The sequence below is a fragment of the Aquarana catesbeiana genome, linkage group LG01 (genome assembly GCF_042186555.1).
Source record: "Aquarana catesbeiana isolate 2022-GZ linkage group LG01, ASM4218655v1, whole genome shotgun sequence".
NCBI classification, from domain to species: Eukaryota; Metazoa; Chordata; class Amphibia; order Anura; family Ranidae; genus Aquarana; species Aquarana catesbeiana.
The window spans coordinates 795,138,174-795,155,043 of record NC_133324.1 but is presented as its reverse complement, the minus strand read 5'-3'; the positions used below and the strand labels follow the sequence as shown (position 1 = coordinate 795,155,043).

The following is a 16,870-nucleotide window of genomic DNA, read 5'->3' as shown; positions in this document are numbered from 1 at the left end:
ACTCGTTGGGAATAGGTGATGACCACATCTCTTTTTTTCACGATAGAGTGGAACTTCGTCCCCTTCGGGGGTTCACACCTAAGGTCACTACTCCAAGCCACCTTTTGGAGCCCTGGGCACTACCAGTATTTGCTGAAGCAGATTCAGGATCATGTCACGAGCTGGACATATCCAGAGTGCTCAGAGCCTACCTAGAGGCCACTAGATCCTTCAGGAACTCGGAAAGACTCTTGATTGTTCCATTCGGTAAATACAGGGGCAAAGAAGCTTCCATCAGAACTCTGGCATCTTGAGTGGTAAAGCTAATCCAGAAGGCCTACAGGATAAAGAATATGGAACCTCCATCCCGAGTGAGTGCTCATTCTACAAGGGCAGTCTCAACCTCCTGGGCAGCAAGGGCTAACGTGTCATTAGAGATGGTGTGCAGGGCCGCCACCTGGTCTTCTCGCAATACTTTCCTCAGACACTACCGTATCGACCCAGGAGCTCTCACAACGGTTGAGTTCGGGAGAAGGGCAGTTCAGGCTGCAATGTCTCATTCTAATTAAACATTTATTGTTAAGCATTATCCCACCCGTGTCAGCTAGTTATTTATCACTAGTATGCTGCCATGGAGGCACCAGGAAAACGGAAAATTGTATCATACTTACCATAATTTTCCTTTCCTGGTGCCTATCCATGGCAGCATACGCTCCCACCCTCGGTATTCTATTTTACGGAGAATGTTGGGGGAGGGACTATGCCTTTAATTTATGCTATTCACTGGTCCTGAGGGAGGAGTCGAGGCGGAGCTCTATCACTAGTATGCTGCCATGGATAGGCACCAGGAAAGGAAAATTACGGTAAGTATGATACAATTTTCCGTTTTACCCATGTTTTTGTCATGTTGAATCCTTTCCAAACTGACATCAGCTAATTATGTGTATATATGTATAAGAACCGATTAAACTTTTTATACATCCACCAGTTCACCACATTGCAACCATGTGCTTCATCTAAAGTCCCGCCCCCCTTGCTGCTTTTTTACTTATGTGAACACAAATGAATGACACCACTCACATCTAGAGACAAATGGAAATCTCAACATGTTTTTTTTTTTTAGCAAATAAAACTGCAATTAATATTTATTTATCGATCCACAGGATAATTTTTCTTTCTACATTAGACAGATATATCAGTTTCGTGTTAACAACAAAAATGAGAAAACTGCGCTGTTGTAATTAACATTATTTCCACTAACAAACAGGAAACTGAATCATAAAATAAATCTGTTGTATAAAAAGATAGAAAAAAATTATATTTATTTTAGATTTTACCGCAAATAAAATATCCCCTGTATAAAACATAAACAAAGCTTTCTTTGGGAGAGATTAGTAATATCTTTATTTTTTAATAATTTGCATAATAATTATTTTAAAATGCTCAAGAAGATATAAAACTCTGAATAGATCTAAATTGTAGAGATCTATTGTACCTTGGTTTGAGCAGGTTAGTAAAAAAAAAGGCTCTTTTAATAAATTACAATCATTAATAGAACAACTATTTATATTTTACTCTGAACAGAACCTTTACTGTTGTAGCAGGCCATTGCCTTAAAGGGCTGGTATTTCCAAAATGAGTGTTTCAGTCTAATATAGATGCTGGAGAATTAAACCACCCAAACTGTTTAGTATCCATTCTTTGGAGACTAGTGGCAAAAAGCTCTTTATTTGCAGGTCTGCACACTGGCTACAGCTGCTATGAGGAGGTCCCAAGCTCCATGTTACATTTTTAATTTATTTTATAGTATAATACAACAGCAGCTAAAGGTGGGTGAGAAAACCCAGTCTAAGGCAGACACATAGTCATATATTATGCAATTTTTTAACCAAAGCAAAAGAGATTTGGAATTTGCATGTCACATCCAAGTATCATGGGTGTTAAAAAGTGATAATTATATAGCATTGGTCAGAGAAATATTCAAACACGCTGGACAAATTCTTTAGTTTGAGTACTCTCCAAATTAAATAATGTTTTAATTTTGCAAGCATTTCAATACAAAGAATTATGCTTTTCAACATATTATTGTTTAAGTATAAATCTTGGTTGCTGGAAATGTTCCAACATTATTAGTAAAAGATGTGTGCATGGCCAGCACAGTATGTATACTTTGGAAAGCAAATTCACCTTCAAGGTAAGATTCCAATTAAAACTAAAACTTTTTAATGCAGGTGTAGTGGCCCATTGAGTGCCTAATTTTCGTTGCCAATCAGCTACTCCTTGATTGAAGTCATTGCAGTTTTGCATTAAGCAAAAGACCTATGAGTTAAGAGAAATGTATTTTCTACAAAATTGCCTGGAGTTTTTTTTTTTCTTTGATAATCACCAACTAAGGCATTTGTAGAAGAGCTGATATATTTTTTTCCAGTACAGAAAACATTGTAGTCCCTCTTGCATTAATCTTTAACTGTAAAGGAAAAACATATTATAAAGAAGAATTAGGAAGATCTTTCAAACATCTCAAAAACATTTTTCTTTAGTTTAATAAATTCTCAAGTCAGAATTGTGCGGTTTTAGGGCACACAGGAAAGTTCCTTATTTTACCACTATGTCTGCTCAGCCATTTACAAGTTATTTTAAATTGCTGCCTGATAGTGTTTCCAAATAGGTTGAAATTCTATGCATTAATGTGGATACCTGCCTTTTCCTCAGAGAAAAAGGAATGTTCCTTTAACTGTACATGCTTTGAAAATAAAAAAAATGTTTGACAATCGACAGTCTGACTGGGGTGGGGAAGAAAACTTACAGTGACATTGGCAGCCTGGAAATTGTTGCGCAAATCGGCAGATCTCACAGTGCCTGGGGGCAGTTTATAGCCACCATAATAATAAAAAAAAAAGTAGATAAGATGTGCAATCTTTCTGCCAAAAAGTCATAGCTGTCATGAACAGACCTTTGTGTCTGTAAGGTGCTCTTAAATCTTTTGGAGAACATGCAAATATACCAACATTTTGTTATACTGAATACAAGCCAAGCCTGGGTATGCCCAACATAAGGCTGTTTAAGTTGTGCCCCCCCCAAAAAATGTATAGGAGTACAATAAATGGCCACTTGCCTTCTGTGAAGTGCTCATTTTGTAAGGTGCACAAGCAGCTTGCAAATGGGCTACAACTGTAATATAAAATATACATATTTACAATATAGACCTTTTTAATATTTTTTCCTTTTAAGAAACAAGAATGATACTCCTGCCATATCACACTTCCCAGTCCACGCTAAGGCCTGTGTTGACTTGAATCTGTATTGGTCCTGTTCTACACTCATCTTGCAGACCCTTTTTTTGGTAGACCTTAATCCTGAGAAAAATCTTCGTCGGTATCCACGGCAGCTTTCCACACTGACTGATTTGATAAATCAAAACGGCATGTTAAGGGCAGAAAATGTGAATTTAATAAGATGACAAAATTCCTTTTTTTTTTTCTTCTCTCCCGCAAAATAAAAATAAAAATATATGAACAAATCCTTCTAAAAAGTCTTAAGGCTCGACTGAGTGATATCTGATGTTTTCTTAATAACTGTGGCTCTGGTTTCATGGTCTTTCCGGGTGATGTTAAGTGTTGAAGAACTGGCTGTCTGTAAAATGGGGTTTGGTTCTGGAAACATGGGCCAGTTGCTGTTATAGGGCATGGGGAACTTCTCCTCCTTTATTGTAACTTGGAGATCCGGCTTGTTAGACGTTACAAAGGTCTGCATGCCAGGGAGGTTATAGAGTGCTCTTGGGCTGGCAGTCCGTACACACTCTCTGTTTTCACTGGTCCTTTGATTTTGCAATCGACTCTGGAATCAAAAAAGAACTATATGAGGCTGTGTTATTTTCCCTATTACAATTCATTATCACAAAGCATTAAACTGTAAAATAAAATGCCTTAGGGTAAATCTTCTTTTAATTAATATTTTAAATGCTTATATGTTTTCAAAACGCTGTTTTTCACTATATGCATACAGTCTTTTTTTTTTTTAAAAGGACATAAATATATGGCAAAGGATTTCCAGAGTACAGATGTTAATATAACTATCGAGAGAGCAGTCATAAAGCCTTGTTCCCTATGAGCCCTGTGAGGCACCTCCCCCTTATGTTATGAAAATGAGGAGCATGAGAGGTGTTTTGCGGTCCTAACACCATCGTGTCCTAGGGTGACAACACTGATCCTCCATAGATATAGTACAGATAGTGAGCATTGTCACCCTAGGAGACATGATGTCTGTTACTGGCAGGATCATTAGGTGAAAATAAAGAAGCAAATTCACTCATTCATACATTCATGAGATTAGGACTTTGCTGTGAGCCCTGTACTCCCGGGACTGTCCAAGTATACTTTTGGCAGATTGGTAGAAAAAGCAATTCAACATACAGGTGGATCGCAGGGCTGGTGCAAGGATTTTTGACACCCTAGGCGAAACCTCATTTTGCTGACCCCCCGGCTGACTCCGCCCCCTTTTCCCTGCCCATGTAAATCGCACCTTTTTAATAAAGCGCCCATCAAATGCAGCCTCACCAGCGCCCATCAAATGTAGTCTCACCAGCGCCCATCAAATGTAGTCTCACCAGCGCCCATCAAGTGCAGCCCCACCCAGCGCCCATCAAATGCAGCCTCACCAGCGCCCATCAAATGCAGCCTCACCAGCGCCCATCAAATGTAGTCTCACCAGCGCCGATCAAATGCAGCCCCACCCAGCGCCCATCAAATGCAGCCTCACCAGCGCCCATCAAATGCAGCCTCACCAGCGCCCATCAAATGCAGCCTCACCAGCGCCCATCAAATGCAGCCTCACCAGCGCCCATCAAATGCAGCCTCACCAGCGCCCATCAAATGCAGCCTCACCAGCGCCCATCAAATGCAGCCTCACCAGCGCCCATCAAATGCAGCCTCACCAGCGCCCATCAAATGCAGCCTCACCAGCGCCCATCAAATGCAGCCCCACCAGCGCCCATCAAATGCAGCCCCACCAGCGCCCATCAAATGCAGCCTCACCAGCACCCTTCAATGCAGCCTACCAGTGCCCACCAATGAATGTTTGCTTGCTGCGGGAGTCAGGACACAGACACAGTCCTCCACCACTGCTGCACCTCTGACACTATGTGTGAACGGAGCTGCAGCTGCCTGCTGATTCTGAGACTTAGTTGCTTGCTGCAGAGAGAAGAGAGTAGGAAAACCAGTGGCCGGGCTCCCCCTAGGCAGCAAGGCGCCCTAGGCGACCGCCTAGTTTGCCTAGTGGTAGCACCGGCCCTAGATACAGGCCAAACACTGCAAAAAAAGTTGTACTGCTGTATCGCACCACACACTCCATATGCATGTGTGTGAACTGGGGCACTTAGCAAAGATAAGAACTGCTTGCCAAGCACTTTCCTGGGCCAGGGGAGATCATTTTTTGGGGCTTTTTGCTCACGTTTAAAAATCATTTTAGGTCTGAAGAATGCATAAACCCCCAAAGCAATGTATATTTTCTAAAAGCAGACAACCTAAAGAATAAAATAAAGGTAGTTCCAATTTTTTATATCACACAATATTACCACAAAATTTCAGTAAATATACACATACAAAGATAATTTTAGAGCACAAAAACTGGCCCAATTTTTGGTAAAATTTAAAAGATGAGGTTGCACCGAGTAAATAGATACCCATACCCATTATGGCAAACCTTAAAATTTCTGTGCACCGTGAAATGGTGACAAACTTTCATACTCTATATTTTCCATATGGGACGCTTTAAAATCTCCCTACAGGTCATCAGTTTTGCATTGGAGGATGTCAGGTGTTAGAAATATTGCTCTCTCCAACATACGTAGAGATATGTAACATGTTTTTGTGCGTAGGCATCCCGGTTGCATGCGTTTGTACGTGCGTGTATGAGGTGGCGGGGGAGCCTCAACATTTTTTTTTGAGGGGGAGGGGCTTGGGTGTAACTTTCATTTTTTACAATTTAAATTTTCTTTATTTACTGTTTTTTTATTTACTGTTTTTTTTTTCCATCACATAGGGGACAAAAAGTTGGCTAGTCAGAAATACAAACACTTTCGGCTGCAGACGTACAGTACAATGTACAGACCTAGCAGTGAAAGGGTTAAGTAAGCTGTTTGTAGGTCTCAGAGGACGTTGAGATTTAGTAATGCTTAAAAAAATAGCCTGATGAAAATGGCTTATTTAAAGCAATGCCTCACTTTTCTATTAACATTTCTGCTTAAGCACTTCTGCTCTGGAAGATTTTACCCCCTTCATGACCAGGCCATTTTTCTATTCAGCACTGCCTTAGCTTAACTTAAACAGCAGCCCTAAACTCCTGAGCAGGATGAGGAGCGGGCACTGCCTCAGCTCAGCATCAGTCGCTGGGAGTCCCCACAGTAAAGTCCTAATCTCATGAATGTATGAATGAGTGAATTTGCTTCTTTATTTTCACCTAATGATCCTGCCAGTAACAGACATCATGTTTCCTAGGGTGACAATGCTCACTATCTGTACTATATCTATGGAGGATCAGTGTTGTCACCCTAGGACACGATGGTGTTAGGACAGCAAAACACCTCTCATGCTCCTCATTTTCATAACATAAGGGGGAGGTGTTCTATAGTCCAGAGAAAGAAATGGGAACAATGCTTATTGAGGAGCGTGCAGCATAGGCATGGGATGTAATCAGATTATATTGATTTTTTTGGAACAATATACATATACATTTTTTGCACTTAACTCTATACAACAAAACACTTTCAACTGAATATTTAACAAAGCAAAGGGGAGCAAATATGAGAAGTTCATTGTTCACATATACTTTAATTCAGCTGTTGCTCATAATCAGCTGTTTATTATATAGATGTACAACACAATCGCCTTACTTTAGTTAAGGCACCAGTCATTTGACATACTTTAAAGAAAGGGCTCCTCCCTAAGCAAACACTCATATCAACAACTGCAGAGCTGTCATTAACCCCTCTTATAAAGAGCAACCATACCAACAGTGATTATGTAATCCTTTACACCGTGTCTATCTATATGTATTTTTTTCACTTATTGTTTCTAAATGGTTTAATGACATTTTCCATTTTAGTTGATTGTGGCTTTTGATTAACATTTGTATATTAAATGGTGACTGTTAAACGGTCACGCTTTGAGTATGATAAAGGTCAAAATATCACTTTGGCTTCAAAACATACAACCGAGAGAGATTCACAGAGAGAATTCAAACACGTTAAGGGAGGTAAACTATTACACTTTCCTCCATGGTGTCCATCATGAAATGCTGCACTTTAAAAACTCATTCTGTTGCATACATGCTTCCAGTTCTTGTGCTTTGCAACTAGTGCGTTAACAATTAAAGTTGGCTCCAGGGAAGTCAATAGCGATTTCCCAACTACCCAGTGGTAGGCAGCAATGTTTTTAAAGCACTGAATGACATCATGAAGCCAAATACAGCTTAAAGTGGAGTTCCGCCTTCCCCTCAAAAAATTAAAAGTCAGCAGCTACGCATATTGTAGCTGTTGACTTTTAATATTAGGACACTTACCTGTCCTGGAGTCCAGAGATGTCTGCACCACAGCTGATGTTTCCATCAGCTGTTGGGTGCTGCTGGTGCCATTGCCGGTAAGGGACCCTCACAGCCGAGTCCTTACTGCGCAGGGGCGAAGCATGGCTGCGCTCTCCTACTGGCCCGACAATAGGGGGAAGGAGGAGGGAGCCAGACTTCTGACGTACCTCGCCACGGCGAGGTCCGATGGAAGTGGTGACAGGTTACCTGTCAAAAACTAGTACCCGCTCAGATAAGCGGAAGTTCCACTTTTGGGTGGAACTCCAGCTTTAAGCTGGATATGCATACTCAGTTTTTTTGTTCAACCAGAAGCTTAAATGAAAAAAAAAAAAAAAAAATGGACAGATCCCCACATTAAACACAACAATGTGTGCTATAGGGATCTTTCCCACTGTGCTATAGTATACTGTGCTATAGTATTCTGACAGGGGAGACCCCTCACATCCACTGTCAAAATACACTGATCAGTGCTTGCAGCCTTTGGCTGCAAGTGCTTACTGAATGATGGTTTTCCAGTGAGTTCGTGCAACAGAAGGCTGTCATTAGATGGGCTTCTGTTGAACAGAAAGCGGTACACATGTCGCAAAAGTCAGCTGGATCCTGGTAATCCCAGGTAATCTTTCAAGGGGTTATTACTTGAAATATTCAGTGTTCCTGCTATAAGATATGCAGGTAAAACCAACCAAGCCCAATACTTCAGTTTTTTGCAGTGCAGTTCATTTAGCAAAATGCTAAGACAGAAGACACTACGCTCCACTTCAGGGTTGTAATTATTTTTATATTTTTCACTTTGAGTGTACTGTTCCCTTAGGCCGCTCAGTTTTTTTATGCATAGTACTATAATATCAATTTGGAGAAACATATTTATTCCAACAGTTTCAAATTTTCAGTATGAACCTTAAAAAGGGGTAAAACAAGACACTTACCACATTTTCATCATCGCTGGGCACGCTATCAGTTTCACTCTCTAACAAAAGCAAAATGAATAATAAAAAGATTAGATTAAAATATAGTGTATCAAACTACAATACTGTCAATAAATACAAGCAACACTCAACAGGAGTGTATTACCTTTACAGCATAAGCAAAGCCAGGAGGGGAAAGGGCTTTCAGGCACCATGTAAGGATCATGGTTCTTGCAGGAAAGGCATATAGGTCTATTTGCTTACATTTCTTGCAGAACGAAAATTTCACAACACAAACTTTTATCAACACTGGCTCCAGTCCATGTGAACTGGTAGAACAAGTGTTGTTAAAGGTGTTGTAAACCCTCAAGGTTTTTCACCTGAATGCATTAAGGTGAAAAAACTCCTCTAATGCAGCAGCCCTCCAGAGCCCCCCTTTTACTTACTTGAACCCAGTCTTTCCAGTGACAGGGACAAGCACACCAGCTCCAGCCAGTGTCTCATGTCCTGATTGGATAGATTGATAACAGCGCAGCCATTGGCTCCTGCTGCTGCCAATCAAATCTACTGACTTGGGAGCCAGGGGGCGGGGCTGAGTCCTGCTGTCTGTGTCAATGGACGCAGCAGTAGGACACGGGAGCGCGCCCGCACCAGTGCCCCGAGGGAGAGCAGCTCTCCAACGGGGCACTCAAGGAGAGGAGGAGACAGGAGTGCCGCTGAAGGACCCCAGAAGAGGAGGATCGGGGGCCGCTCTGTGCAAAAATCAACTGCACAGAGGAGGCAAGTATGACAGGTTTGTTTTTTTTATTTTGTTTTTTAATGAACCTTTACATATCCTTTAACAAGTATAAGTAATAAAATAAAGATCTAAAATGGATGTGCAGGCTTGAAAGAAAACCAAAGAAATCAAATCATTGAGCATTTCAAGGGGACAGAATTTTCTATGACATCAAGGCCAAATACGACACAAAACTATAGTAAAAATGTTTACCATTGATTGGTGGCATAATATTATTATATATATATAATATTGAAATATCTATCCAATGAGGTTCTTGTATGCATCAGATTTTGACCACTTACAGTGCCAACATGATATACAATGATGAGGGTGAATGTGGACCACTTAAATTATTCTGAGGGTGATGGCAAAAAGAATCCTGACCGAGGATCTGTATATATGTGTCCTTTGGCAAACTACACCTTTCAAACTGCACTTTCAAAAACACCTTTCATTTTAAAGGAAAGGCGCATTGTAATTTTTCTCAATACTACCTTTTGGCAGCTAGGGGGATAATTTCAAAAAATGAGCTGTAAGCCAACAGTAATCTTGTCTCACGTTTGGGACACAGTGGGGGTTATTTATTAAAACTGAAGTGTGCCAAATCTGGTGAGTGCACTAGTTTTAGTAAATCTACCCCATTACTTTCAATCTGCATGACCTTTGGCTGAGACTAACATTATAAATTCCAATCCAATTTAAAATTAAATGAGGATTAGTACTTTCCTTGTACAACAGACTGCTTCATAGCTAAATTTATACCATCCTTTACTTGCCCATGTTTTTGTTTTAAACCTATGTATAAACATTAAGTACATGAAGTAGAAATGAACAGAGGAAAATGTGCACAATGAATGCAAGCGCGTTGCTTTTAAAGAAAAATCAATGTATTTTTCTATTTTAAAATGACAAAGAAACTAACAATAGTCCAGTTACCATGGAACCAAAGAAGAACCAAAAGGAGAATTCTTTGCTGAACATGGACATACATTTTCAGAGCTCCCGATAAGCAAAATGAAGTCCTAGCTTAGGAATGGTTTAGCTGTATTTTACCAAACTCCCTTCTGTTACCCACCTCACTGCATTTAAATGGCTCTGAAAGGTAACCTTTGACACATATTTCTCAAACAGACTCATTTTATTACTTTCCTGTTTTTTTTCACTTTTCTCTTTGTTACCCGCCATGCATGCGTGCATTAAGTTTGTTTACAGCACTGGGCACCATTCTGTAGCTTTTCCTGTCTGTCAGTTACCAACCATGAAGTGTCTATCTTTTGTGGGTGTAGTTCCAGCATGCCTTTTATTCTTATAATAAATTTTAAGCCCAACATTCACACGGCTAGCAAGGATTTGCACAGCTTAATAAGCAGTATATTGCTTAGTTTTGAGTTACTTTCCTGTTGCTGAGCTACCAAGAATAAAAGGTAAAACAAAAAGAACACTGCATATGGTTGTGCTGCTTTAAAGACTAGTGTCTGTCCTTCACAAGGCACAAGGGTACAGAGGGTACAGAAGGCTAAACCATGTGCTCATAATGTAATTGTATATTGAAAAAAATAAATACCAAGTGCCTCTAATATCTGGCTCACTCTGCTAGTAATCTCTACATGTAGGCACTTTAGGTCTCTATCCTGCCATATATATGACCTATACGCAAAAGTTTTGCTAACCTATCTATAAAGAGTTAATTGTAGCCAAGTAGTACCATGAAAAAGTCTACCTTTTTCCACAACTCCTGCATTTCATGACATTTGACTGTGCATGGGCACCTCTGTTCCAGTAGCATCCTATAGCTGCATATCTGCAGTGTTAGATCATCTAAGCCATATGCAGCCCACTCCTACTTCTGATGACTGCTACTCTCATGTGATTTGAAGTGAGAACTGTATTGCAAGGATTACCTTTTCTTCTGCTTTAACCATTCTCTAGATCTTTACTGATTCTACTTCTCCTGCAGCTTCGTGATCATTGCCCTCACAAATCAATTTATTACCAGTCATCAGAGGACAGGTCTTCAGAAAGCATGCTCCTCTACCAAGATGGCTACCTCAAAACAAACGCATAGCAAGGAATGGGGCATGGTAAATCAACTGCAGAGTGTGTACAGGTAATGCTGGTTACTAGTCCTGTACCTTTAGCTTGAAATTTTGGGGTTACGGTAGCCAAAGCACAGGCTCGATTTAATACATTTGTCATTACACGACTGTAAGGTAGTCACTCCTCGGCTATAGTGCTTAAACATGGTATGCAATGTTCCTCATTCTCTATCTGTAAGGTCAGTCCTTGGGTCTAGATGTTGTTGGAGTAAGAGAAGAGTACTAACTAAGCAAAAACTTTTAGAGGACACTCTGCTGCATACACATCCCTATCTTTAATGGTGGTCAGTCCTTGGGTCTAGTTGTTGTGGGAATAAGAAGAGTACTAACTGAGCAAAAACATTTAAAGGACACCATGATGCATACACATCTCTAGGTGTAATAGTAATAGTGGTCAGTTCTTGTGGGAATAAGAGAAAAGAGTACAAACTGAGCAAAAACATTTAGAGAACACTGATGCATACACGACTTGACTTGACTTCACGACACATATGGGCTGAAGTTTGATAAAATTACCTCCAAAGAACATGCTATCCAACTAGTAGTATTACTTCTTTGTAGTGAATGTGCAAGCCACCTATTAAATAATATTATCTAGCCTGTTAGGTGGCTGCTTGGAGGGGACAAGTGCACTTCTTTAAGGAATTATACTGTGCCCACTGACCTTCGTATGAAGAGACTGGGGAGATCTGCAGTGGATAATGCTGAGAGGGAAATGGTGGCTGCTCATCACTTTCTGTCATTACTTCAACAACTTGACAAACATCAGGAGGGTTGGTGACAATCATTTCTTCCACCATGCTGTTGCTATATGCCGTTCCATCTGCAACATGGAAACACACAGATTACATATTACATTGTACAAGCCATAAGCACTGGTAGGCTTACCAACTAATATGCGATGCATACATTATAATCTGGTTTATGTTTCTTAACATTACAATAAAGACATTTATATAAAAAGAGCAGAACACCCCCTAGTTTCCTTTGTCCTTTTTCTGTCTCTCCATCTGCTGGGTGCGCAACCTTTTTTACCACCCATTTACACAACCTTGTTACCCAACTACCCCCTGGTCCTTTTTTTAGATCTATGTAGGCTGAAGAATACTGTACCACTATATGGATATTGACAGGCCCAGGGAATGCCCTGTCATTGTGGGGAACTTCTGCAGGACCCTTGGGCCTTTACAGCCTATTGACCATGCCTATCTGTTGCTGCTATACTCACAGTATATATATATATATATATATATATATATATATATATATATATATATATATATATATATATATACACATATACATATACATACATATACATACACACACACACACAGTATCTCACAAAGGTGAGTGCAACCTTCACATTTCTCACATTTTTGTAAAATATTTTATTATATCTTTTCATGTGACAATACTGAAAAAAATGACACTTTGCTACAATGTAAAGTAGTGAGTGTACAGCTTGTATAACAGTGTAAATTTGCTGCCCCCTCAAAATAACTCAACACACAGCCATTAATGTCTAAACTGCTGGCAACAAAAGTGAGTACACCGCTAAGTGAAAATGTCCAAATTGGGCTCAATTACCAATTTTCCCTCCCTGATGTCATGTGACTCATTAATGTTACAAGGTCTCGGGTGTGAATGGGGATCAGGTGTGTTAAATTTGGTGTTATCGCTCTTACTCTCTCATACTGGTCACTGGAAGTTCAACATGGCACCTCATGGCAAAGAACTCTCTGAGGATCTGAAAAAAAGAATTGTTGCTCTACATAAATATGGCCTAGGCTTTAATAAGATTGCCAAGACCCTGAAACTGAGCTGCAGAATGGTGGCCAAGACCATACAGTGGTTTAACAGGACAGGTTCCAGTCAGAAGAGGCTTCGCCATGGTCGACCAAAGAAGTTGAGTGCACGTGCTCAGCATCATATCCAGAGGTTGTCTTTGGGAAATAGACATATGAGTGCTGCCAGCATTGCTGCAGAGGTTGAAGGGGTGGGGGGTCAGCCTGCCAGTGCTCAGACCATAAGCCACACACTGCACCAAATCGGTCTGCATGGCTGTCATCCCAGAAGGAAGCCTCTTCTAAAGATGATGCACAAGAAAGCCCGCAAAACAGTTTGCTGAAGACAAGCAGACTAAGGACATGGATTACTGGAACCATGTCTGATGAGACCAAGATAAACTTTTTTGGTTCAGATGGTGTCAATCGTGTGTGGTGGCAACCAGGTGAGGAGTAGAAAGACAAGTGTGTCTTGCCTAAAGTCAAGCATGGTGGTGGGAGTGTCATGGTCTGGGGCTGCATGAGTGCTGCTGGCACTGGGGAGCTACAGTTCATTGAGGGAACCATGAATGCCAACATGTACTGTGACATACGAAAAGCAGAGCATGATTCCCCTCCCTTCGGAGACTGGGCCGCAGGGCAGTATTCCAACATGATAGCGCCCCAAACACACCCCCAAGACAACCATTGCATTGCTAAAGAAGCTGAGGGTAAAGGTGATGGACATGTCCCCAGACCTAAACCCTACTGGGCATCTGTGGGGCATCCTCAAATGGAAGGTGGAAGAGCGCATAGTCTCTAACATCCACCAGCTCTGTGATGTTGTCATGGAGGAGTGGAAGAGGATTCCAGTGGCAACCTGTGAAGCTCTGGTGAACTCCATGCTCAAGAGCCTTAAGACAGTGCTGGAAAATAATGGTGGTCACACAAAATATTGACACTTTGAGCCCAATTTGGACATTTTTACCTAGGGGTGTAGTCACTTTTGTTGCCAGTGGTTTAGACATTAATGGCTGTGTGTTGACCTATTTTGAGGGGACAGCAAATTTACACTGTCATACAAGCTGTACACTCACTACTTTACATTGTAGCAAAAGTGTTATTTCTTCAGTGTTGTCACATGAAAAGATATAATAAAATATTTACAAAAATGTGAGGGGTGTACTCACTTTTGTGAGATACTGTGTGTATGTATATGTATATATATATATATAAAAAATATACACACACACACATATATACACAACATACATACACATTTATATATTATATAGTCCTTTTGCCTTCTCTTGCAAGCTAATCTTTGTTACAAATGTCAAAAGCTAGCCAGGCCCTTCAGGTCTGGTATGGATATTAAGGGGAACCCTGCGTCAAATTAAAAAAAAAACAGGCCAAAAAAAAAAAACAGGCCACATGCCCTCAACATGGGGAGGGTGCTTTGGAGTAGCCCCTCAAAGCACCTTGCCCCCATGTTGAGGTCCTTGTCCCCACAACCCTTGCCCGTTGGTTGTGGAGGTCTGCGGGCGGGGGGCTTATCAAAATCTGGAAGCCCCCTTTAACAAGGGGACCCCCAGATCCCGGCCTCCCCCCATGTGAATTGGTAACGGGTACATTGTATGCCTAGCATTTCACAAAAAAGGTGTCAAAAATTGTAAAAAAGACAGGACACACTTTGGGACAAGTCCTTTATTAAAAGATAAAAAGTAAAAATGCCCCGCGATGTAGATCCATCTCATGTCGCCGACGAGTTGAAAAAAGAAAAAAAAAAAAAGCCGCAACAGCTCCGCCTCCACGGGAGGCTCCCACCGAGTGACGCTTCTTCTCGGTGACAGCTGCTAAATAGCTGAGGGCGGGGCCACCCGGTGACATAAACGGGTGACCCCTCCCCCCTCTGACGCCACGTTACGTCAAAGGAAGACGGGGTCGCCCGTTTACATCACCGAATGGCCCTGCCCTTAGCTATATAACAGCTGTCACCGAGAAGAAGCGTTACTCGGCGGAAGCCTCCCATGGGGGTGGAGCGGTTTTGGCTTTTTTTCTCTTTTCGACTCGTCGGCGATGCGAGATGGATCTACATTGCAGGGCATATTTATCTTTTAATAAAGGACTTGTCCAAAGTGTCTCCTGTCTTTTTTACTATTTTTTGCACCTTTTTTGTGAAATGGTAGGGGTACAATGTAACCGTTACCAATTCACATAGGGTGGAGGCCGGGATCTGGGAGTCCCCTTGTTAAAGGGGACTTCAAGATTCCGATAAGCCCCCTGCCCACAGATCCCCACAACCACTGGCAAGGGTTGTGGTGATGAGGCCCTTGTCCCCATCAACATGCCAGGTTGCGTGCTCGGATAAGGGTCTGGTATGGATTTTGGGGGCGGACCCTACGCCATTTTTTTTTAAAAATTTTGGTGCAGGGTTCCCCTTAAAACTATACCAGACCTGAATGGCATGGATTTTGGGGGGACCCCTACGCCAATTTTTTATGCAATTTGGCGCAGGGTTCCCCTTAAAATCCATACGAGACCTGAAGGGCCTGGTAATGGACTGGGGGGGGGCACCCATGCCTTTTTTTCTCAATGAGCTTTATCTATATTGCAGAGACCCGACAATTCATTACAGCCGTGATCAGTTTTAAATTACTTTTTTTCCCTTTAGAAATGTTATTTTGCTGTGGTACTGTTCTAAACACGGGAAAACTGCTTTTTTTACAGGCATACTATAGTCATCCCCAAGGCAAGATATTTAAAGGAATATGTCAAAATCACTGCTCCTGAAAAAACGTCCGTTTTTAAAACTTTCTTTTTGCATCGATACATGTCCCCTGGGGCAAGAGCCAAATCCCCAAACACTTTTTATGGCGATAAATTGCATATAAGCCTTTAGAATGAGCATTTTTAGTTTTTCATGTTAATGTCCCATAGACTTTAACGGTGTTCCGCGGCTTTCGAATTTGCTGCGAACACCGCATAAGGTTCGCTGTTTGGCAAACATCGGGCTCATCCCTATTAGCATGTCTGTTAATCTAATTTAAAAACAAAAAATGCAAAACATACTACCACTTACAAATTTGCAGGGATAGGGCAGGACCCGGTTCATGAAATAAAGTATCTAAGTAATTATATTTTTAATTTAAAGTATAACTAAAAGGCAAGACTTGTTTTAGTTTTTGAAAGGCTGTAGAAGGATTAGAACACCTGTCAGCTTTATATTGCTGTCTGTGCCCCCGTGAGGGAGATTCACCCTCTCTATTTGTCATGTTTATAGTTATCACATTTTGGATGGTCACAGGGGGGAAATCTTTCAACGTGGACACTAGTTCTGGTGACAACCAGGGATTTCCTTTCACTTCCTGTTATGGCTATGAGGTGAAGGGAAATCTCCCCAACGGGACACAAAAAAAAAAAAAAAAATTCACAAGGGCTATAACCCTCCCTTACTCTATCCAAAATGAAACAAGTTTTGTCTTTAGTTATACTTTAAAACTTAACTGAAATCTCAAACTTTTTTTTTATCTTTGTAATGTCCTGAGTACATTATGGACTTTTTACCGAATATCACTTAAAAAAAAATGCCCTACCACTCCAGTGCTCTATGCTGGCAGAGATGGGTAAAGACCACATCCTTCATTACAAGTGTTCTTCTGCAGACCTGAAGTGCTATGGAAGAGAGAGTGTGTTTTTGGCCAGAGCTTCAAGATTACAGAGTGCACCAATGCCTGTTGGGAAAGGGGAGGTTTTTATGCATAT

General features: G+C 41.1%; 1 protein-coding gene across 4 annotated transcripts in view; it reads right to left on the bottom strand.

Annotated features, from left to right (window-relative positions):
* Positions 1 to 1,998: 1,998 nt before the first annotated feature.
* IRF2 (interferon regulatory factor 2) overlaps positions 1,999 to 16,870 on the bottom strand; it is a 102,259-nt gene continuing 87,387 nt past the window's right edge. For all 4 annotated transcript variants that reach the window (XM_073607084.1, XM_073607077.1, XM_073607093.1 and 1 more), the window contains 3 exons: positions 12,004 to 12,162; positions 8,484 to 8,524; positions 1,999 to 3,816 (listed from right to left, as the gene is read on the bottom strand). In XM_073607084.1, coding sequence (XP_073463185.1) covers positions 3,505 to 3,816; positions 8,484 to 8,524; positions 12,004 to 12,162 — 512 coding nt within the window. In that variant the 3' untranslated portion in view covers positions 1,999 to 3,504. The remainder of the gene's footprint in view (positions 3,817 to 8,483; positions 8,525 to 12,003; positions 12,163 to 16,870) is intronic.